This window comes from Colossoma macropomum, unplaced genomic scaffold (genome assembly GCF_904425465.1).
Source record: "Colossoma macropomum unplaced genomic scaffold, Colossoma_macropomum, whole genome shotgun sequence".
Taxonomy (NCBI): Eukaryota; Metazoa; Chordata; class Actinopteri; order Characiformes; family Serrasalmidae; genus Colossoma; species Colossoma macropomum.
The window spans coordinates 233,584-256,996 of record NW_023495179.1 but is presented as its reverse complement, the minus strand read 5'-3'; the positions used below and the strand labels follow the sequence as shown (position 1 = coordinate 256,996).

General features: G+C 38.8%; 1 protein-coding gene across 1 annotated transcript in view; it reads right to left on the bottom strand.

The window, feature by feature from the left end:
• Positions 1–565: 565 nt before the first annotated feature.
• The window catches only part of LOC118801100 (cadherin-5-like), a 30,534-nt gene continuing 7,686 nt past the window's right edge, over positions 566–23,413 (bottom strand). Inside the window, exons 2-12 of the mRNA XM_036561270.1 lie at positions 21,370–21,579; positions 20,656–20,947; positions 16,087–16,203; positions 15,624–15,791; positions 14,302–14,480; positions 13,092–13,345; positions 10,534–10,670; positions 9,744–9,856; positions 9,086–9,188; positions 5,348–5,581; positions 566–2,482 (exon numbers count right to left, since the gene is read on the bottom strand). Coding sequence (XP_036417163.1) covers positions 1,992–2,482; positions 5,348–5,581; positions 9,086–9,188; positions 9,744–9,856; positions 10,534–10,670; positions 13,092–13,345; positions 14,302–14,480; positions 15,624–15,791; positions 16,087–16,203; positions 20,656–20,947; positions 21,370–21,576 — 2,295 coding nt within the window. The 5' untranslated portion in view covers positions 21,577–21,579 and the 3' untranslated portion in view covers positions 566–1,991. The remainder of the gene's footprint in view (positions 2,483–5,347; positions 5,582–9,085; positions 9,189–9,743; positions 9,857–10,533; positions 10,671–13,091; positions 13,346–14,301; positions 14,481–15,623; positions 15,792–16,086; positions 16,204–20,655; positions 20,948–21,369; positions 21,580–23,413) is intronic.

Below are 23,413 nucleotides of genomic sequence, written 5' to 3'. Positions count from 1 at the left end.
ATAGGCGCATGATATGATATATGTCACCAGATTTGTGTAATATTATCTGTAATCTAAACTGTGTCGCTGTTATAATCGGGCAAACGGCACAAAAATATCATGGGAATACAGCTTCTACAGAGTCTAAGAGTTTCAGAATTACACAAGTTTTAAAAACAAAAACACGTAAAATGTAGATGTGATATTGCAGATTCTGCTCCAGGTCTCTATTCAAATTTAAAGGGCCCATATCTTACATTTCTCTTGCATATTATTTTCTCCACTTTATTATAAAGTTTGTGCGGTTTTTTGTACCAAAAATGGTCACAATCCATTTTACAACTTCTATTTCGTCGCTGTCCAAAGATAAACTCCTATCTCCAAAATAGTGACTTTACAGGAGAGGACAAAAACATTCTTTACTTTCAATGTAAGTTAATGGAAAGAGATGTTATTCTAAGCAATTTTTGGAGCATTTTTATTGGTCCAATCATCATGAAATTTTCACACAGTGTAAAGGACAGCTGTGGAGCTCGAATGATGCAGAAAAGTAAAAATCACAAAAAAATGGAGATACATGTTTTTCACTGGACAGCGACGATTTATTTTTTAGAATTAAACAGGTTGATTTTGTTACTGTGCCTTTAAGACTGATACATGTAAATGAGCTCTGTTCTGATTGGCTGCCTTGCATTGTGTCTCATTTAACAAGCGCTCAGAGCTGAAACACTCCCTAGAACTTCAGTGTGAGTAGGCGGGGCTAAAGTGCTGTAGGCTGAATAGGTGGATATATATGTAAATGAGCTGGTTCTTGTGACATCACAGAAACAGTGAATGTTGTTTTTGCAGTTTAGTTTCCATACATGGACTGTATGGATTGTATGGACTGAGGAGTGAACGGTGCGTCTTGAGCGTTTGTTGTAATTCAGTTTTCCATGATATGGGCCCTTTAAACAGATTTGTGACATCATCATACATTAAGGTGTTTGAACAAAAAGGTCAGATTTGTTTTTTAGTCTGATCTCTTCCAGTGAAGCTCGATTTCAGACGCCTCTCAGGTGGATTTTACACACACTTTTGGAGTTAACGCATGAGGGACACACCACCAAATACTACGAAATTCTGAAATTCAGTTTAAAATTTCAAAGATTGTGTTTTAGTGCTCTCACACTTTTGGACCACACAATAAAAAATAATGGACAGAAATGATAAATTTCACCTCATTATATGTTGATTGGTTTCAATGTTGTTTAACTAATATTGAAATTTATATTGTTATATTATAAGTAACATTTAAATTAATTACTTATTTTATTTACATTACCCACTTTTATATGTCCAACAACTACGATAATATGAAAAATCTTTGCTCTGATTGGTATATATATAGTTATACTTGAGTGAACATCTAACAGTAATAATTTTATTTTTTCTGATCACATATAATGTTCATACTTCTGTTCACAATCAAATTTGTATTGTTTTGTTAAAAATCAGTGACCAAAAGACTAAATTTAATGTTAAATAAAAAAAGTTGACTTTTAAGCCATTTAGCTTGATTGATTTGAAGAATTTCTTGAGATCTGTGCTCAGGCAAGCTCAAACAAATGGACCTGAGGATATTTAACATTTCAGATATGGACATTAATGGGTTAATATTTATATTTTCCTATGTGAAAATTGTTGGTGTGGCTTTTTAACCTTTTTAAACACAGATATGATCAAATAAAAGGTATAATTTCAGAGACAGTGCTACGAAAATGGACTTTTTTGAGCTGTTTTGAACCCCTATCCATACAGCACCTTCATTTAACACTCAATATAAACTCTATACTGCAGTGGTGCTGCTGCTCTAATCATAAACGAGCAGGACAAACTCTGGCAAACGGATGCCGGCAAAGGAAAAAACAAGCAGAAGAACCCAATTCCGCCATCCGAGCCTTCCTACTGTGGTTTATCCTGAAGGAACTGATGACGTTTAGCCTTAAGACGGTGTTTCTGCTGTTCCCAGATCAGTACGAGCTGTCCGAATCGGACCCGTCCACTCCGTAAAGTTGAGCGAGGGTCCTAAAACGTGGCCCCCAGTCACTCAGGAAGTCGTAATCCAGGTTGGACGCAACTGATGACGAATCCAGAGAGCTCAGAGATCCGGCCAGGGACTCTGTGCCTTCGTAGCCGTAGATGTGCAAAGTGTCGTAGGGAATCCCGTCGCGGTCGTGATCTGCTTCGTCCTTCTTCACTTCGATCATCATGGCCATGTCCCCTTTGCAGGCCGGAGGCTTCTTAGCCACGGCGTACACGGCCGGTGCCGGGGTCGGCCGCAGGCTGCTGCCGTGGCAGGCCGAAGACAGGATGCTAACATCGTAGCCGTTGGTGTCCATCTCTCCGCCGCCCTCCTCGTCGTAGGTCACCAGCTGCTCGTGAATCTCCCCGGCCGGTTTCCCCAGAGTGACCAGGTTCTCCTTCTGATAACGTTTCCTCAACACAAACAGGATCACGATCACTGCAACAGCGAGAAGGAAGAGTTAGCCGAAGGAAAATGAGTCATGCTAAGTCAATAAACACGCCGGCTGACTGACCTACACTCTTAAAAAGATGGTCCTTTAGTAAAGACAATGATTCTATATAGAACCATGAGCTACCACTGAGAGGTTAGACAAGCTTTACAGAACACTGGTAAAAATCCCATTAAACCTAAATAGAAACTGTAGAACAGACTCAGTTTATATCACAATACCTACATTTAGAGCCGGTTATTCATTCAACCTAATGAGAAACTGTAGAACAGACTCAGTTTATATCACAATACCTACATTTAGAGTCTGTTATTCATTCAGTCTAATGAGAAACTGTAGAACAGACTCAGTTTATATCACAATACCTACATTTAGAGTCGGTTATTCATTCAGCCTAATGAGAAACTGTAGAACAGACTCAGTTTATATCACAATACCTACATTTAGAGTCGGTTATTCATTCAACCTAATGAGAAACTGTAGAACAGACTCAGTTTATATCACAATACCTACATTTAGAGCCGGTTATTCATTCAACCTAATGAGAAACTGTAGAACAGACTCAGTTTATATCACAATACCTACATTTAGAGTCAGTTATTCATTCAGCCTAATGAGAAACTGTAGAACAGACTCAGTTTATATCACAATACCTACATTTAGAGTCAGTTATTCATTCAGCCTAATGAGAAACTGTAGAACAGACTCAGTTTATATCACAATACCTACATTTAGAGTCGGTTATTCATTCAGCCTAATGAGAAACTGTAGAACAGACTCAGTTTATATCACAATACCTACATTTAGAGTCAGTTATTCATTCAGCCTAATGAGAAACTGTAGAACAGACTCAGTTTATATCACAATACCTACATTTAGAGTCTGTTATTCATTCAGCCTAATTAGAAACTGTTGAACAGACTCGGTTTATATCACAATACCTACATTTAGAGTCAGTTATTCATTCAAGTAATGAGAAACTGTAGAACAGACTCAGTTTATATCACAATACCTACATTTAGGAACCATTTCACCATGCAAATGATTCTGTCAGTGTTTATGCTTGTATATAGAACCATTTTTTCTACTACAGATCCCTTAAAGAACCATCTTTTTTAAGAGTGTAAAGAGGGCTGGCTAGGGATTTTGTCCCTGATGTGTTTGTGTAGAATGTTGCTAACTCGCTTCGCGGTTCTGTGCGGAAAGTAACATATGGCAAAACATGTCAGAATGAAAATAGACCAGCAGCCAGAGAACGTTAAACATACATCACCCGGGGAACCACATGATAATGAATTCAGAACAGCTAATCAACACTCCTGTCTCTGTTTGATGACAAGTGAAGAGAAAAGGATCTTGTTAGCATCTCAATTTACTTTCTTCATCTGTGTTTACAGCCTGCAGTGCCACAAATCCAGTGTGAATCAATCACAACTCAGCTTCGGGTTCTCATATGAAGCTGCTGACGAAACTTTATCAGGGAAGAGACAAGTGAGGAACGCTGTGCTCAGCACGTTTCACACTTTCCCATCATTTATGGAACAATACAGTGAAAGCCAATGAAGACTGTTTAAACAAATTATGCTACTTCTTGGAAAGGACTGAGGTCTTTCTGTGGATGCGAACCCTTTACATGTAGCATTAATGTGACTTACCTAAAGATAAAGGTACTAAATGGAACCTAACAGTGAACAATGTTATAGAAGAACCACTTTTGGTTCCCTAAAGCAGTGTTTCTCAAACCAGCCTCCCATGCAGTCCAATTTAGAGGCAAAATTGTAGTATGTACACTTGTGAAGTGGCCAGTGAGTGGAAGCACACGGTGGGTGTTTCTAATAAAGTGGCCAGTGAGTGAAAGCACACGGTGGGTGTTTCTAATAAAGTGGCCAGTGAGTGGAAGCACACTGTGGGTGTTTCTAATAAAGTGGCCAGTGAGTGGAAAGCACACGGTAGGTGTTTCTAATAAAGTGGCCAGTGAGTGAAAGCACACGGTAGGTGTTTCTAATACAGTGGCCAGTGAGTGGAAGTACAAGGTTGGTGTTTCTAATAAAGTGGCCAGTGAGTGGAAGCACACGGTGGGTGTTTCTAATAAAGTGGCCAGTGAGTGAAAGCACACGGTAGGTGTTTCTAATACAGTGGCCAGTGAGTGGAAGTACAAGGTTGGTGTTTCTAATAAAGTGGCCAGTGAGTGGAAGCACACGGTGGGTGTTTCTAATAAAGTGGCCAGTGAGTGGAAGTACAAGGTAGGTGTTTCTAATAAAGTGGCCAGTGAGTGGAAGTACAAGGTAGGTGTTTCCAATAAAGTGGCAAGTTAGTGGAAGCACAAGGTGGGTGTTTCCAATAAAGTGGCAAGTTAGTGGAAGCACAAAGTAGGTGTTTCCAATAAAGTGGACACTCTGGGCCCACTGTACTGAGCCTTTTGCGTTAGTTTCAGACAGAAGTCAGACTCATTTTCTCCTCATGTTCTGTACAAAAAGGCACACAAGCTGAAACGTGCATCTTACAGGCTGCACACATGGAGAACCACAAACTGTGCTACATCCACACAGGTGTATGCAGAAGTTTGTGCGCCCCTGTTCAAATTCCATGTTGTTCTCTGTACAGGATTTGTTAACTTATTTACACTTGAAAAAGTGTAAGGTGGGGTTTTGGTATTTGGTGTTTATTAACGTAAAAAGTGAATAGCTGGACTTCTAATATTAACTTAGTAGAACAAAAAACATCTGTTTTTGTGCCGTTAACTTATCAAGTGTAACAAGCGCAGAATTTTAATGCAGCTGGTTGTGAATGTTAAAGCTGAAACACGCTGTCTTTGCCGGTGCAGTGTGTCTGCAGCGTGTAGCTGATCTTACCCAGGATGGTGACGATGCAGAGCAGGATGGCGATGAGGGCGCTGATGCTGACCCCGGTTTGGGTGTAGGCCTTACAGTACTCAATCTGACGGTCCTTCCGACACGTGCACACTCGGATGTCTAACTTGTTGATGCTCTTCTGATGTCCGTCTGAGATTTCAATCTCCAGAAAGTTTTCTTTTATGGTGTCCATGCTAAGGTCTCGATGGGTCAACACGATGGTGGCAGTGTTGTCTGCAAACATTTCAGAGAAACACAATCAGCTGTATTTATTTATTTAGGTAAATATGTCACTGTTAGCCAACTGGCTAATGTCCCGCCTCTGCTGCCTGACAAACAGTTCACACCAATAACAAAAAATTTAAATGTGGTCAAAATGAAATAAAGAACAGCAAACACAAAACAGAGATTCATTCCCAAACACAACAAATAGATGTTACTGTTTGGAATCAGTGTTTTCAACAACATTAAACCAGTTCTGTTTGTAGTTCTACAGTTACAGACTGTAGTCCATCTGTTTCTCTGATACTTTGTTAGCCCCCTTTTACCCTGTTCTTCAATGATCAGGACCCCCATGGACCCCCACAGAGCAGGTACTATTTGGGTGGTGGGTCATTCTCAGCATTGCAGTAACACTGACGTGGTGGTGGTGTGTTTGTGTGTGTTGTGCTGGTCTGAGTGGATCAGACACAGCAGTGCTGCTGGAGTTTTTAAACACTGTGTCCACTCACTGTCCACTCTATTAGACACTCCTACCTTGTCAGTCCACCTTGTAGATGTACAGTCAGAGACGATAGCTCATCTGCTGCTGCACAGTTTGTGTTGGTCATCCTCCAGTCCTTCATCAGTGGTCACAGGACGCTGCCCACAGGACACTGTTGGCTGGATATTTTTGGTTGGTGGACTATTCTCAGTCCAGCAGTGACACTGAGGTGTTTAAAAACTCCAGCAGCACTGCTGTGTCTGATCCACTCAGACCAGCACAACACACACTAACACACCACCACCACATCAGTGTTACTGCAGTGCTGAGAATGATCCACCACCCAAATAACTCCTGCTCTGTGGGGGTCCATGGGGGTCCTGACCACTGAAGAACAGGGTAACAAAGTATGCAGAGAAACAGATGGACTACAGTCTGTAACTGTAGAACTACAAAGTGAAACTATATGGTCAGTGGATCTGCCAGTCAGTGTATTATAGATTTAGACTTTTTATTGTGTATAAAATACAGATTATTGCTACAAATGGGTCTAAACTTATAATAACAATGTGAATTGCTCCAGATAATCATAGAGAACATTGCTGTGCAGCGTTGATGGAGTGTTCATGACAGCTCAATGCCGAGTGCGCCTAAGAATATCACATTCAACACAATGGTGGGAAAACGTAGTCCTCATTTTGACTCTCTTGTTGCTTCAGTTGAAATATGCCATGCACAGATTGAATCCAAACATTCTGGTAAACCCTACTAAAAAACCCCACAGACATCATTAAGTGTTTCTGTTGGTTCCTGATTGTTTTGTAATGTGTTTTGGCTTTTTTATTGGGCTGACGTCACAATAGCCATGTTTACATACAGCCTAGTAATCCGTTGATAATCCAACTAATAGCTCAATCGGAATCAAATACATCCATATATACACCTCAGTTGGAATAGGCTAGTCTGATTGAGGCTATTTGGAATACAGTTTCTATTTGACTGATCGAGGTGGATAATCCTGTAAATAATCTGTTAAATAGAAGAATAATATCCATGTAAACGCCTGTATCTGATTACATTCCCTATCGGAAAGTTTAACTCCGTTCTGATCATGTTCGTCGCGTCATAGTGAAAGTTTATACCGTTCAACATGGCGGAGCAGAAACTGGTCTGCAGAGGAGACGAAGGTTACTCTCTGATCTTTAAAAGACGGCGGTGGGACGGACGTCCAGCTTATGTGTCTCAGAACACGACGTCTTCCTCTCGGCCTTCTTTAATAAGGACATGTGAAGGACGTTTTCCTGAGTCTGACATCATTTTAAAGTCATTGAAAATACAAGCACTGCTCACTGCTGCTCATCTCACTCTGGACTCACGTGATGCTGGTTGTCATGGTAACGTTTACTCTAAGTGGTTCTCTATGCATGGGCGTCATTTTGGATCTGATAATTTGTAGTGAGCATGTAAATGGAGATTTTCATCAGATTGTTGAGTAAAGTGAGAATAAACACCTCAGTCTTAATCTATAATCGTTTAATAATTTGTTCAATCGGATTGGAGAAAATCTTTGTGTGTAAACACAGAAAGTGTAAAGGATCCTAATGGTTTAACGGGTGACGAATGTCTGATTCTAAATGTGTTTGATGGTTTCCTAATGAGATCTTATGGTGTTCTATAGGAAACCAATGGAAGCAAAACCATTAGGTTTTAATCCTAATAGTTTTTAATGGTCCTTTTTTAGCAGTGATGTGTTCCAGGAAAATAACTTAATGTAAATGGCAAAAAAAAACATATTTAACGTTTTCCACACAAATACTGGAACAAAAATGTCCCCCAAAATAACCGAAGGTAATAAAAATATTGTGCATTTGCAATTGAAAATTCTTCAGCTGACATTACTGAACTGAACTACTGAACTACTGAACTTCTGATTAAATAAAAATGCATGTAAAATGGCTCAAAAATTCAGTCTGTAACCAAATACAGTCACATAGTTTGTTACTCTAAATGTAGTCAATCAGCCAGGATAGGCTAATGTAGCAAACCAATAATGGAAGGTTATGTAAACCAATTAGCATGATGCTAACCGCTTACCTAAATCATCACCCTCACCTCAAAGCATGTGGAGTTGTTCAGTGTCTCTAATAGACTTGATTATGTGGTTTTCGATGCTGTATGATTTACTGTTATCTGTTAATACAGACTGAAGTACAGACTGAATTCAGGCTGCTGTTTTAGCGATGTGGTGCACCATGTTTACAGATATCAGTCTGTCATACAGTGTTAGAAATCAGATACGCTGAGAGAGAAAACAGTGAAATGTAACTGTAGTCAACTGTAGCGTGTAGCTCATGCATCTTTCAGCCCGAGTAACCGGTTTGTTTTCATTCTGGTTTGTGCCTGAATACACCAGAAACGAGCCGCTGTCGGGTCACTTTAGAGCGACTGAGACTGAACCAGCAGCGTTCCAGCTCATCAGGCTTAGCACATCTGTAGCTTTGTGGCTAATGTACCAATGTACACCAATTACACCTCTCTTAGAAACCTGCAGTTTGCTATACATTTAAATGTACTTAACAATTGCATTAATAACTACACAAAAACATAATACAACTAAAAATAACTAATATTTCTCATTATCGATTTTGCTGTGAGAATATTATATGATTTTTTAACCTATTTCTTGATAATGTTGGCTGTTTTACAGAAATGTATGTATTGAAATGATCTTATTCTCTCACCTATTCTATACTAAGCTCCAACATTAACGATATCATCGCTGTGGGGACAAAACCCTTTTTGTTATTCCATTCTTCTCATTTTTTATTTTTTTTACATAATTCAAAAACAACATTTGTCCTTTAAAATGGACCAAAAGAAATGCTCCAATATAACTTCCATTCAAAGTTAAGAACGTTTTTCTTTCTCCTGTAAAGTTGCCATTGTGGCGATACGACAGCGACAAATGTCTTATTTGTGTAGCTTATACAAGTTTAAAAAGGTCTGTCAGTGTTTTAGCTGAAAATGTTGCTCACTTAGGTTGTCATGGAGGGAGAAGTTGGAGCTCCTTTTTGCCAGAATGAACCGGAACGGTCCAGGGTTTTCATCCTTGTCGGTGGCCCCGATCGTTCCAATGATCTGCAAAGCAAAGAAAAAATAGATTTAAAATTAATTATTAAATCATAGCTCAGCATAAAATCACCCCGTTACCACAAATGTAGTCGATCAGCGAAGACATTATAGTTTTAAAACATACTGTTCACTCTCCAGTCCATTCAGACCACATATGGAAACTAAGCTGTCTGTTTTTCAATTCGTTGTTTTTGTGATGTCACAAACACATATATAACGAGAGGATAGAAAATAATCATGAAAAAATGTACAATTACAACAGAAAAACACAAAAATATTATAAATAGACCTCAGGAGTAAAAAGTAAAATGTATTTTAGGGAGAAAAATGTAACATGTGCCCTTTAAAAGAATTACACTGAATGAGACTATACAGGCAGCCAATCAGAACAGAGTTAATTTACATATATCAGTGGTAAGGGATGATTTTATAGATAACAGAAGCAGGAACTTCAGACACCAAATGTGTGTTGATTAATCTTGGTGGTAAAAAAAGGGAAAAATCATGTCAATTTTTGTATAATAATGATATAATGATGAAATATTTTTGTGAATTTCTCACCGTTCCATTTTTATCGTTATCACAGATGTAAATGGTGCTCGTATTGGTCAGTTCCGGCTGATTGTCGTTGATGTCCAGAACCTTTATCTTGACAATCGTATACCCTTTTAGTCCTGTAGATACAAAGAGCCGATATTTACTGCAGATACAGATGTTTGTGGTTCTACAGTTTATAATACAAAAACATCAAAGTAGTGGATCAGCCCTTTAATCTGCTGTGTCTTTTTTATATAAAAACTGACTCTAAATGTAGGTATTGTGATATAAACTGAGTCTGTTCTACAGTTTCTCATTAGGTTGAATGAATAACGATCTAATGTAGTTTGTGTATGGCTACAAAATGAATCGATTAAATGTGTTTTTGGACACTTTAAAACAAGGACAGTATGCCCCCTTTACCTGGGGTAAGAAGCCCCTCAGGTAAATCTTAAAAATAATCAAACTTGCATAATGTCTGTCAAATAAATTTTAGCCTTTGCATTAATAAATATTAATCAAAAAGCAACACGAAAAATACATTTATTATGATTTTTTTTTAAATTATAAAACGTTTCAAAATATATTTTAAAATTAAATTGATGTCTCAGTTTAAACTTGTCAGACTTTTAGACATGAACTGTACATTTTTTTATTGAGCGAGTAACATGAAAAAATCACAAAATAAACAAACATCCTGCTCTCTCCAGAATGAATTAGACCATAACCCTTCAGTAAATGTTTCGAGATTAGATGTGGCTCCATTATTTATCAGGAGGGTAAATAAGTGTTGGGGAGAACATTTTACCCTCACCGCTTGGAGATATTTCCTGTGCTGTGACATCACACAGGTGTGTGGCCTCTGTTTCTCGGTCCAGTTCTTTCTTCAGGGCAAGCTGACCTGTATTCTCGTCTATTTCCAATGGACAGTTGAGCCCCCTGATGGAGTACCTGATAAAAGACCATCTCCATGTTAAATTTGATAACAGCTCATTCAGCATCAAACACACAGTTTTCCAAATATAGTTTATCAGTCAAAACGTGTTCAGTGTCTGAAGTTTCTTCTTTAGTTTTAACACTGGAGCTATGAGGCTAATGTAGCTAATAAGTAACAGAAACATGCACCCACCTATTAGCATGGTGCTAACTCATCACCATGTCTAAATCATCATTTGCCTCAAAGCGTGTGATGTTCAGTAATGTTGATTATGTGTTTTCTAACACTGTATGACTCACTGTTATCTATAAACTCGGTCTAAGGTTTGGACAGAATACTGATTTTAAGCTGCTCCTTCTGTTTTTAGCTGTATGATGTCATTTCGGGTTGTATAGACTAATAAGTCAAGTAATAAGTCCACTTGTTGGTGCTGTGGGAAGGCAATCGAATAGTCGAGGAGGTCTTAGTAATGAAATACAGCGACAGAAAACCAACAAACAGCAGCAGTGAACAGGCAGGAGGCGACTCCACTCAGCTTTTCTGATAAACCCAGAACCCAAAGCACTTAACTAATATGGAAATGCTACACAAGCTGAAGCCAATTCCACTTGGAGCTGTGTTAAACTGCGCTGAACTACAGACTAACAAGCTAAACCGAGGAGGTTTAGGGAGCCACCCGCTTTGACAGGAATGGGCCGTTTGAGTGACATGCAGAATGACCAATCGGAGAAAATTTAGAGCAATGTGTGTGAAACTAAAACAAATGGCAAACCACCACCAATAGGTTACTTATTGATTTATTAGAGTTTTGATTTAGTAAAGTAGGCGGAGCTGTCCAGCATTTCTGTCAATGATTCTGGTTGATTTGAAGCGAATGTTTATGTTGTGCTCTCATCAGCAGAGTAAAGTGCAGAAGTTCAATAAGCTGAAATGTTATGAGTGAGCAGTTAGATGCTTATTCATGGTGTATTATTATTACTATTACTTATTAGTACTATTATAGTTTTGAGTTGTAATTTATTATTAAAGGGTTGAATTACGTAAAATAGTTCAAAACACTTTAATTAAGGTTATCAGTTTTGTTGGTATTTTTGTTGTGCCTACTTATGCAGACTGTATGATATACAGTATAAAATTAGTGGTAACACTTCACTGTAGGGCAGTGTTTATTAGACTGCATGATGTCATGACAACTGAAATAAACCTACATAAATGTTCATAAAGGCTTATTCCAGTGAACGGGAGCTGCCATAAAGGCTGCTTTTGTCAACTCTGAAGTCAAGCTGACATAACACCTGTGGTCGTCATCACACTGAAATGATATAGCGCATTATAACAACTGACTCTGTAGCTCAGTGTATATCACACTGACACAATGCTGATGTGACACAGAAGCGCACTGCTAGAACTCCTGTGTCTTTAAGCCCCGCCTCCCGATGAGCCCAGCGTTCTTTGATTGGTCAGCTCGCCTACTCTGTTCTGTTTAGTCAACTGCAGAGTGGTGTCCTGCTACAAGCTCCGCCCCCACACCGCTGTGTCTGTTCTTATAACGGTGTCAGTTCTGCCGTATCAGTTTGTTCCAGAGTCGATCCTGACAGTCCGGTAGAACAAGCTGGTGGAGCCGATCCACCTTCGCGAGCTGGACTGGAGCAGGACGTTTTAAAGCGGTCAGCTTTTACTCTGTAGCTCTCTGTGTGAGGGCGAGCCGAGCTTGCCGGGAGGCGGGCAGTAAGGACTGTGTTACGAGATGATGTCATCCTGTAACAAGGAAAAGGGCTGGAATTCCAACTAGGTGTTTCAGGCAGCTGAGAAAAGTGGGATCTGTGGGAGAGAGTTTCTCCCTCTGGAGGGAAAGCTGAGATTTGGGACTTTACAGACTGTTTACATGCACAAACAGCTACAACTCACTAAAGGAAAGAGAAACAACAGAAAAGCATTATAGGTTCCCTTTAAGGGCCTCAGAAAATGCTCACTTTGGTTCACTCAGCCTGTTGTGGTGAGCTACAGCATATTATCAGCATCATGTCACTGTGATGTTCACTGAGATACAAAGTCTAATTTCACCTCAGAAAGTATTGTAACACAAACTAATGTGAGAAAATAATCGAGTTTATGTCAGCTTGACATCAAAACTGGAAATTGCAACCTTTAGGACAAATAACGCCTGTTGGAATTAGTGTTTATAAATGTTTATGTAGGTCTGTGTCAGTGGTCATGAAGAGTTTATGAGCAGGTGTCATGTAGCCTTATGAACACTGACCTACAGTAAAGCAAATTAATGAAGAAAAATTCAGACACTAAACATGTCTTAGTTGTTTGGGATACGGGGTTCTGTTCAAACTATCACTTTAAAAACCGTATTTTACAATTTACAGTGAAAACTAGTGGTTCTACTGATAGCAATAAATAAACAGTGAACATAGAATATAGTTTACTTCATCCTGTAGTTGGCCTTGTCTGGGTCTCTGGCTGAGACGGAGCCGATGACTTTATTTCTAATCGGGCCCTCTTGGACGTCAAAGGTGTACTCCGCCTTGCTGAAGACCGGCGGTTCATCAACATCAATCACAGTGATGTGCACTTGGACAGTGGTCAGCATGGATCCCTGATTATCTGGAGGCTGAGCCACGCCGTCTTCTGTGACCACCACTTTAAAGCTGTACGTTGAAGTGGTCTCATAGTCCAGGCTCTGGAGAAAATTATGACATACATGTTAAAAATATTGGACTTTTTTGGGCTTACACCATCTGGAAAAGGTTGAGATATATTAATATTTCATACAAGCACACAAATAAATAAGGTATATTAGTTGGTATCAGCCATCAGCTGTGATTTAATGTTGTTTTTATTAAATACTAAACTTTAATGACAAAGAATTGTTTATTTGTCGTCACATAATTATCTTCAAATGACAAAGTGTAACAGAAGTTCAGGTGAAATTATCTTGAAACTTGTTGATATAGTTAAGATTTCTCGTTTTGAGATTGCTGTTACTTAATTATAGGATTATTTAACTTGTTTCTAGAAATAATTTTACTCATTTTAAGTGATTTTGTAAAATTATCTCATTATATTAGCTGATAATTTTGTTAATTTCAAGAAAATTTCTTAGTATTTCAATTAATAGTGAGAAAATACATTTAGAGTCGGTTATTCATTCAGCCTAATGAGAAACTGTAGAACAGACTCAGTTTATATCACAATACCTACATTTAGAGTCAGTTATTCATTCAGCCTAATGAGAAACTGTAGAACAGACTCAGTTTATATCACAATACCTACATTTAGAGTCAGTTATTCATTCAGCCTAATGAGAAACTGTAGAACAGACTCAGTTTATATCACAATACCTACATTTAGAGTCGGTTATTCATTTCGATTGATATATATTTTGTATGTGTGTTAAAGGTCATGCTGGGTTTACTTTGTCGTATAATTGAGGTATTTTGTAAAAACTGAATGGGACTGTTACCAGTTTTGCAACAGCAGCTACAGAAAAAACATGTTGAGCCTGACTAGCTTGATTATCAGCACAGCTACAAATTCATAGGAACAACCTCACTGATTTGTGTGTTTAAATAATCTGAAGGAGGTTTTAGTCTGTAATTCTGTCGTAGTTTGTAGTTTTGAAATGAGTAAAGTCACCTTTCTGAGTTTCAGAGCTCCGTCATTTTGGTCATCCGGTTCCACGTAGAAGACGTCATTAAAGTTCTGCACAGTAAATCTGGGGTTTTTGTGCTGCTTCTCGTCTCGGTCCTCCACAGGTAACGTGCCGACTGTAAACTGTGGATTCTCGTTCTCTCTCACGCTAAAGCTGAAGGTTTCTGAAAGGAAACAAGTTGTGGTTCCTTTTGGATCATTTGAGTAACGAAATGTAATCATTTATATTATGTTAAATTTCATGTTTATGGTGCATTCGGACATCTTAGGAAAACTGTCACATCACCAAATCGCTGTAATCAGTTGTTTGTATTTGAGTGATGATCAGTAACTGGTTCAGGGACGCGTCACTCTCTGCATTACAGATGTGTATTGTTGGTTGCTACGCAATAGAACTTATCTGTTCTATAGGTAGTCATTACATTATGATACAATAACACAGAAATTAATGTATCATTAATTTGTTTCTGTAAATAATCCAACCTGTGATATGAGAACCTGTGTAATTTTTCTTTGTTAACTGAGCGAAGGAAAGAGAAAAGTATTTGTTAATTAGTCCGACACAATCTGGCTCATAAAACACTTAGAAAGATGTAAATATCTTCATTTCATAGTTTAATTTTACATATATTTAGATTTACTACGTTACAAATAGTAATGGTTATATTACATTCTGTTCAGTTACTAAGAAATTAATTTAGATTTGTAACAGTCAGATCATGTATTTCTTTAATTTAAAACACCAAATCATTGTTACAGTGTATTAAACCAGAGATGTAAGTGATTTTGGGGTGATCTTGAGTGGCATGACTGTCTAAAAAGTAAAAGTCTGTTTGCCTAAAATTTAAATTTTATTGAATTTCAAATAATATGTTAACAGAATCATCAGCGTCACCAAACTGAAAATTTGAAGGATACCAGATAAATAACGTTTTATGGTAAAATCTCTTTTTTATAACATACTAAATAAATAAATAAAGAAATAAACACTAACCTAACTGAGCTTCAGTACCAAAAAATGCCAGAAAGCTGTAAAGTAAGTGATCTGAAGATTTAACGTTGACCTGAATTTAAGGTTTGAAATTCTATACAGTGCTGGTTGACCACATTATCGGCCAGCTTGGTCTGCAGAATCTGTGTTGTATCAGGGAACGTTCTGGTAAGGCATCACAACTGCTAAACTCAGCTAACATGGAACTAGTTTCCCAGTAATGTTGACCGCTTTGTTGGCCGTTTGAGTGCAGCTTTGTGATGAGATTTTAGGAGGAGCCGAATGTCCAAATACACCATTATAAAAGTTCACATACCTTTTTTGAAGGTTGCCATGTTGTCATTGATATCGTTTATATTAATGGTCACTGTGGTGGTTGTACTGAGTCCTCCAGGTAAACCAGGTAAGTCTGAGGCCTTGACAACCAGTTTATACTGACTTTGAGTCTCACGGTCCAGTTTGTTATCCTGAACCGTGATTTCACCTAAAACAAGCAAAAACATGTGGATTCACTGATTGTGCTGAGGACCCCCAGAATTTAGATTTTAAAACATTCAGGAAGGTTAATTCCAGGTCCCCAAGGGCCCCAGTATTTTGCATCTTGTATATATATAAATATATATATATATATATATGATCTGCCTATGCTGTAAGATCATTTCAGTAGATAAAATGACAATCAATCAAAAACATCTATAAATTATAGTTGAATAATTCCTGGGTTAAAAAAGATTATTTTTAGTAATTGTAAGTAAATTTTAGTAATTTTGTATTTGTACCTGTGGTACTCTTAATGCTGAAATATTCTGTTCCATTTAACAACTCATAGTTGATGTTTCCGTTGGGAGATGTTGGATCATCTGCATCGGTGGCTGTAACAGTCAGCACTGCAGCTCCTGTAAAAATATCACATTTACATTGTTATTCCTGTAAATGCAGTATGTAAAAATGTAATGTAAAAACGTAACTGGTTCACTTCTGACACCGGTGTGGCATCAGAGAAGAAGAAGATGCAGGAAACATTGCGCTTTAGCCAGCGCTTTAGTCTTTAATCAGGAACACAGCAGCAGGCGAGAACCATCGCTCAGTGCAGAGCAGGGCACTAAACGCCATATAACTGTACTAATCGGTTGACACCAACTCAAAAACTTTAACTCAGTGATGACTTTTTCACTCGCAGTGAAGCTCTTCGGACTTCATATTGAGACAAATGCAAATGCCACACTTAAAATCAACTCTAGACCTTTTATCTGCTCCCTGGTAAGTGAAATAAAGAGGAAATTACACACACCTGGCCACGGAACAGCTGAGCAGCCAACTATACAGTTAATCTGTGTGAAAATGGCTGTGATTCCTACACCAGTCAACTGATTTGGATACCATCAAAAGATGAAAGTCTCAATATTTCAATTCAACTCCAATATGCTGTGTTAGACTGATAAAACAACAATAACATTTTTACCCAATTTCCTCCCCAATGGACCCTTTCAATAAAGAGGCGTAATTATTCAGCAGGGTAAAACTCACTTTCGCTCCAGGTAACTACTGCAGGAGCGATGACAAAATGTTATAGTAGTGTACTATAATGCTCAAACACTGGGCTGCAACAGCCAAATTGTCTGTTATTCTAAACAGCGAGAATAGGAAGTGGATGGAAGCCCTGATTTAACTTTAAACAGAGCTAAAATGCTGTATGTGTGGTGTAGCCCTGTTTACTGCTGCTGCAGCTGCTCACCTCAAGTAGTCTCTGTGATTTTGGACAACATGCCAGTGATTTGATAGACTCTATTTATATTGAGTTAGCTATGCTGGCTAGAAGCCATTGCTAACAGTGGCTATCAAGATTTCACTAAAGAATAATGCTGTTTGGCAGATTGTTAACACAGCTAACCAGCTAGCTTTAAAGTTTGCTGCTCATATGAAGCTGCTGCTCCTTAAACTGCTAATAGTAGGCTAGCTAATTAGCGCTGTAGCCTGCTAGCCTACCATAAGCTAAAAGGGAGCTTAAATGAGGTCTTTTAAAATAGACTTTACATATAAAAGTTTTGGTTTGCGTTTATAATGTTAGAGAAATCACTGGCTTGCTGAAAACGTGTCACAGAACCTGCTTCATGTTAGCCAACTGGTGCCAGCAGCTAATGAGAGCTAGCTCCCTTGTTTGGGATATACAGTAACTATAACTTATAGTATAACTATACAGTTAGCAATAGCTTCTAAAGCTAGTTACCTAATTATCTACCTAGTTATCTAAACAAAGTCTACCAAATTCATACTACATATGAAAGTTTTTTATTTTTGAAAAACACAAATATTTACAGAAATAAATAAAAATAAGATCTGCCAAACAGCATCATTCTTTAAGTTTCATTATAATTTTTGAAGCAGTACAAGCGGTACAGCTTTCACTGCTCAATCAAAACGCGACTCTACCTAACTGTGTATTAGCGTCACAGTTATGCAGTGAAATCTTGATAGCCACTATTTGCAATAGCTTCTAGCCAGCATAGCTAACTCAATATAAATAGAGTCTATCAAATTCATTCTACATAGAAAAGTTCTTCTTTCCATTTAAAACATAAATGTTTTAAAGAAATCACTGTCATGTTGTCCAAAGACACAGAGACTGCTTGAGGTGAGCAGCTGCAGCAGCAGTAAACAGGGCTACACCACACATACAGCATTTTAGCTCTGTTTAAAGTTAAATCAGGGCTTCCATCCACTTCCTATTCTCTCTAGTAGTAGTAGCTCAGTGTTTGAGCATTATAGTTCACTACTATAACATTTTGTCATTGCTCCTGCAGTAGTTCCATGGAGCGGATGTAAGTTTTACCTGCTAACGCTTAAACCGGGAATCGCGAGTGGATCCGATTCAACCCAATAATTAGGACCAGAGAATTTGTTGAGAGGAGAATTACAGCTCTGTAATGTCTTTCAAATGCTAGAGGGCGCTCCCAAGTGAGTCCCAAAGGAATGGATTAACGGGATGGAGCATTTGAGCAAAATCGTAGTTTATAAATCTATCTATCTGTCAAACAAACTGTCTGGTAACATTTTCTTTTACAGTCCTCTACATTCTAGATAATGACCAGGTAAGTATGAGGTACTCCAAAGTACTAGATAATTATTCCAAAGTACTAGATAAATACCACTACTACATTGTCATTGGACAGCTGAACGCGCTCGGAACAAGAAAACGCCAACCGCCAGCTAACAGACGCCTGCGCTGACTAGCATTGCACCCAAAGAGAGGGAGGACAACAACCTCTGGGATTCCTGTAGCATCACCAGGGATTGAACTCGCGATCTCCTGATGATGGGGTCAATGCCTAGACATAACATTGTTGATGCCCAAATATCTATGGACTGGACTGTATACAGTAAACTGTGCGCTAGTCAATAAGCCTGTATGTCAGTGTTTACTGACATTCCTTCTTAGCACAGATGTGTTGAGAGAGGAACGAAATGTAGTTTCTCCAGAACACGGTGCTGCATTTAACACAGAACAGCAGCAGAGAGACAATAAACTCAATGAACTCAATAAATAAATAAAAACTCAGTTTGTTAATGTAAATGGTGAATCATCTGTCCTCACAAAAGTAAAGTATGGTGTTCCACAAGGCTCTGTTTTAGGACCTATTGTATTCACATTATATATGCTACCGCTGGGCACCATTATCAGTAAACACGGCATAAATTTCCACTGCTATGCCGATGACACTCAGTTAAATATATCAAGCGATCCGGATGATAAAATTAAACTTAGCAAGTCTGAGGACTGTATAAAAGACATAAAGGACTGGATGTCGAGTAACTTTCTGTTACTTAACTCAGATAAAACAGAGGTTCTACTTCTTGGTCCAAAAGCGGCAAGAAACAAACTGTCTAATTTAACACTTAAATTTAACAATTTCTCAGTTGCATCAAGCTCATCTGTAAAAAGCCTTGGTGTCATTATAGACCCTGATCTGTCCTTCGACGCACACATAACTAATATTACTAGAACAGCCTTCCTGCATCTCCGCAATACTGCTAAATTGAGAAATGCATTCTCTCTACAGGATGCAGAAAAGTTAGTTCTTACAAGAACCAGAAAGTTCGACCATATCAGCCCAGTTCTATCAACCTACACTGGTTACCAGTTCAAATTCACATTGATTATAAAATCCTATTACTGACCTATAAAGCTCTAAATGGACTCGCCCCTCAGTACCTGAGTGAACTTCTCTCCCGCTATGAACCATCACGCCTACTTAGATCACAAGGTGCTGCTCACTATTAGTACCTAGAATTAATAAAGTTACGTCAGTGGGGAGAGCCTTCTCATACAAAGCCCCCCAGCTTTGGAATAGTCTTCCTGTTAATGTTCGGGACTCAGACCTCAGTGTTTAAGTCTAAGCTAAAAACTTACTTATATAGTCAAGCCTTTGGTAATTAGTTTTCCCTGTCAGATCCAGACCTGATGGAGTCTCTGCTGCTCCATTAACACTGTAATCTGTAATCAGTCACTCATTACAGAACTGACTCTCTGTGTGTTTCCTTTCATTGCCATGTTGAACAGCTGCCCATCCTGTGCGTCTGATGCTGTTGCCTCTTCTGCCTTGATCGGGTGCCACTGCTCGGCTTGACCACCATTGAGCTTCATGCTGTACAACACTGTGCAAACCTCACCCTCATGAACTGACCCTCCCGATGCTGCTGCTGCTGCTGCATAATCTAAAACTAATCAAATTAACTATTGCTCCACCTGTTTTCCCCGTTTTTTACTATAATACTTTATACTAACAATGTTTGCTATCCGGTGTCGACCAGAGGAGGATGGGTTCCCCTTCTGAGTCTTGGTTCCTCTCGAGGTTTCTTCCTCTTGCTCTTAGGGAGTTTTTCCTTACCGGCGATGCTCATGGGGGCTCGGACCCGTTTTCTGTAATGCTGATTTTTCTGTAAAGCTGCTTTGTGACAACATCTGTTGTAATAACCGCTATATAAATAAACTTTCTTGCTTGCTAAATACAAACTATACAAACACTATACAGTTAATTCTTCTGTAATTATACAGTAATTGTAACTATATACTGTTTATCAATGCGTTGATAATAAACAATAGTTCTGTAATGCAACCACAAAGATTTTACAGATTACAGTGACTGCATATAAAGTGAATGAGGTTAAAGTTTGACAGTGAAGTGACTGAGTGTGGAAGTGAAAGAGCAGCAGATACAGTGAGTATCATGGCTGAGGTAGCAGTTCAGTGAAAATGTACACAGTAAGTAGGAGAAGGTGCAACTTTAACTCTATGAACCGTTAGCAGCCTGAAAACACCTTCAGTGAGATTTAGTGAGATGGTCCTGTACCTTGGCGTGAGCGCTCCCTGATGGATCCAGTGTAGGTCTCAGAGAAGACTGGCGCGTGGTCGTTAACGTCTTGTACCTTTACAGTGAATTCTATGTCGTCATCCAGGGGCCGTTTGGTGATGGTGTTAAAGATGTGAGCTTTCAGTTTGTAGGAGCTTTTCTTCTCTCGATCCAGAGTGGCCATAACAAAGATCTCTCCAGCCTTATTCACAGTAAAGAGGTCATTCACTCCATCCACTCCTTCTCCAGAGATTTTAAACTGAGTATTGGCGCCTGCACGGGTGTTTAATAGCTGGAAAAGATAAAAGTTAAAGCAACATATGATTTAAAATATTTTGTTCAAGCCAGTCAGTTACATAGTCTATAGCATTGCTGTGAGAATATTATAAGATTATTTAACCTAATTTTATTTTTTGCTCATTTTAAGTCATTTTATCTGGCTACATTTTCTTGTTGCACCGGCAGATAATTTTGCGTGTTTCTTTAAATAAGTGAATTGATCTTGAATTTCACTAAAACAAGCACAATACCAAAAAAATGAGATTATTTTACCAGATAAAGTCACTTAAAACAAAAAATATCTAAACTGATTCTGTAATATTCTTACATCAACTTCATAATGAAAAACAGTCCTGTTAACTAGATTTTAGATGATTCAAGATAGTCAAGACAGAGTTTTTCACTGTGTAATTTTGTTCCTTTAGAAGCTCTTACCTGTCCGATTAGCTGTGGAAGATTTTGGGGTGGTATTTCCTCAAAAGCAAGCAATATGTTAAACCTCCATTCTCGCTTTTGTCTGTGAAGAACCGGACTGTGGTGGACATCCTTAACATCTTCAGCCTCACTGAGGATGAACTGCAGGCCCAGGAAACCTGCCCAAAGTAAAGTCAAGGCCATCTGCCTCCAGACAGGGTGGATCATCCTCTGGAGAAGAAAACCACAGAGCAATTATTGATCACTCTAAACCAGACAGTGAGGGACGCTGACCAGGCCAGTGACCCTGTAACTTTAAGAAGAGAAAAGGTGTGAGGTGGTGATGATCTATCTGAAGGTCTGAGAAGTTCTAATACACGTTTTTATCTCTTATAACATCAGTTTGATCTCTGAAAGTGAGGCTTTGGGTACAAAAACTTTCTAAAAGCACTCGGTTTCCTTTGCTATAGTTGCTCCGACTGAGTTCAGCCCGAGGGAAGAAAAACATAAAAAGGGATCTCCTGAAGTCTCTGAGATAAGAGTCCGAGTTGAATGTCGAATCTCTGAGGTTCGAGTCTGGAGTTATGAGCCTATGAAGAGGGGCTGAGATACACGTCATCTGCCTCTCACCGTGTGGAACTGGTGGATTCGTGTGTCCGTCTACATTCTGTGTGAAACTGACCAATGGACACTCAGGAAATCACTAAGGACTGACCATCACGCCGGAAACCCTTCATCCTTCATTCAGTCCACATCGGAGACTCGTGTGAAATGGTGTGCAGAGAGTTTACAGCTGCTGAAGCTGCTGCAGCAGTTTTGGAAAGTAGTGATGAAGATAACGGAGCATTTTGATATGAAACATATGAGGATCATGTTATATGAAGAGCATCTAAAGGAGAGTTTTAGAAGATATAAAAAATTGAGAGAGAATGACCTCAGACCACAGAAAGTTAATAGATCTGTTTCTTCTAAGAAACCACAACAAGTTTCTCCTGCTGCTCAGATGTCTCTCCGGCTCAGTAAACTCACATTTCTCAGTAAAGCCTCTCATTGAACTCAGATTTGAAGATGTGTATATGCAGCTGAACTCTCACCTCTCCTTTATTATTCATGTCTCCTTTTGGTCAAACGCTACAGGAATTTTAGGAGAATCACCATCACGTCTCTTGAGCAACATTTGAGCTATAAAATTGTTCTCTGGGCAGTACTGGCACACAGAGTGACCACTACCTTGATCAGCTTTGCTAGTCAGCCATGCTAGTGACTAAACACTAAACACAGAACAGCTGCAGTCTCTCCATACAGGAACACGACTGATCATGTTAACATCACACTGGTGATATCAGCTGCCAAAAAGTGGTGGTGAAAATTGGTAGGGAGCGCTTTGACGGCCACTTTTATGAGTTTAAGGTGTGGAAAGGAACGAGGATGTCAGAAATCCTTTGGGTTCATCAAGATTTATATGAAGATGTAAGAAATGATGTTTTCATTGGCATTGAAAGACTGGTTTCTAGTTAGAGGGTCTAGGCCCTCGCAGACCCCCAGAGTTGTAGCCAAGGGGTGGCCATACGTCATGTTAGGGGAGGACTGGCCACACCTTGGCTACAACTCTGGGGGTCTGTGAGGGCCTAGACCCTCTAACTAGAAACCAGTCTTTCAATGCCAATGAAAATATCATTTCTTATTTCTTATTAATGTCAGCTTTCATCTATAAAACAATCACCAGAGAAATGTTCTCCAACTCTGTGTGAGCGTTTACACTTTACTGTGAAAATCTGCCATCATACAGATACTGATAAGCGGTAATGATGATGTTGGATGATGATGTACGCAATAATCAGCGGGTCGTTGCTCTGATAGGCTACTTTGCTGAGCAAAAAGATGTTAACCTTGTTCATTTTGCTTAAAGATATCAAACATCAATGTAATAGAGCAGTTTTGTTTTATGGTATGTTGTGCTGTTGATTACATGATTGTCACCAGTGAGTATTCAGCAGTAAAAATGATGAAACAAAATAGAGAGAATTTTCATTGAACTTCAAAATCAGGAGCAAAATCAGTTTCA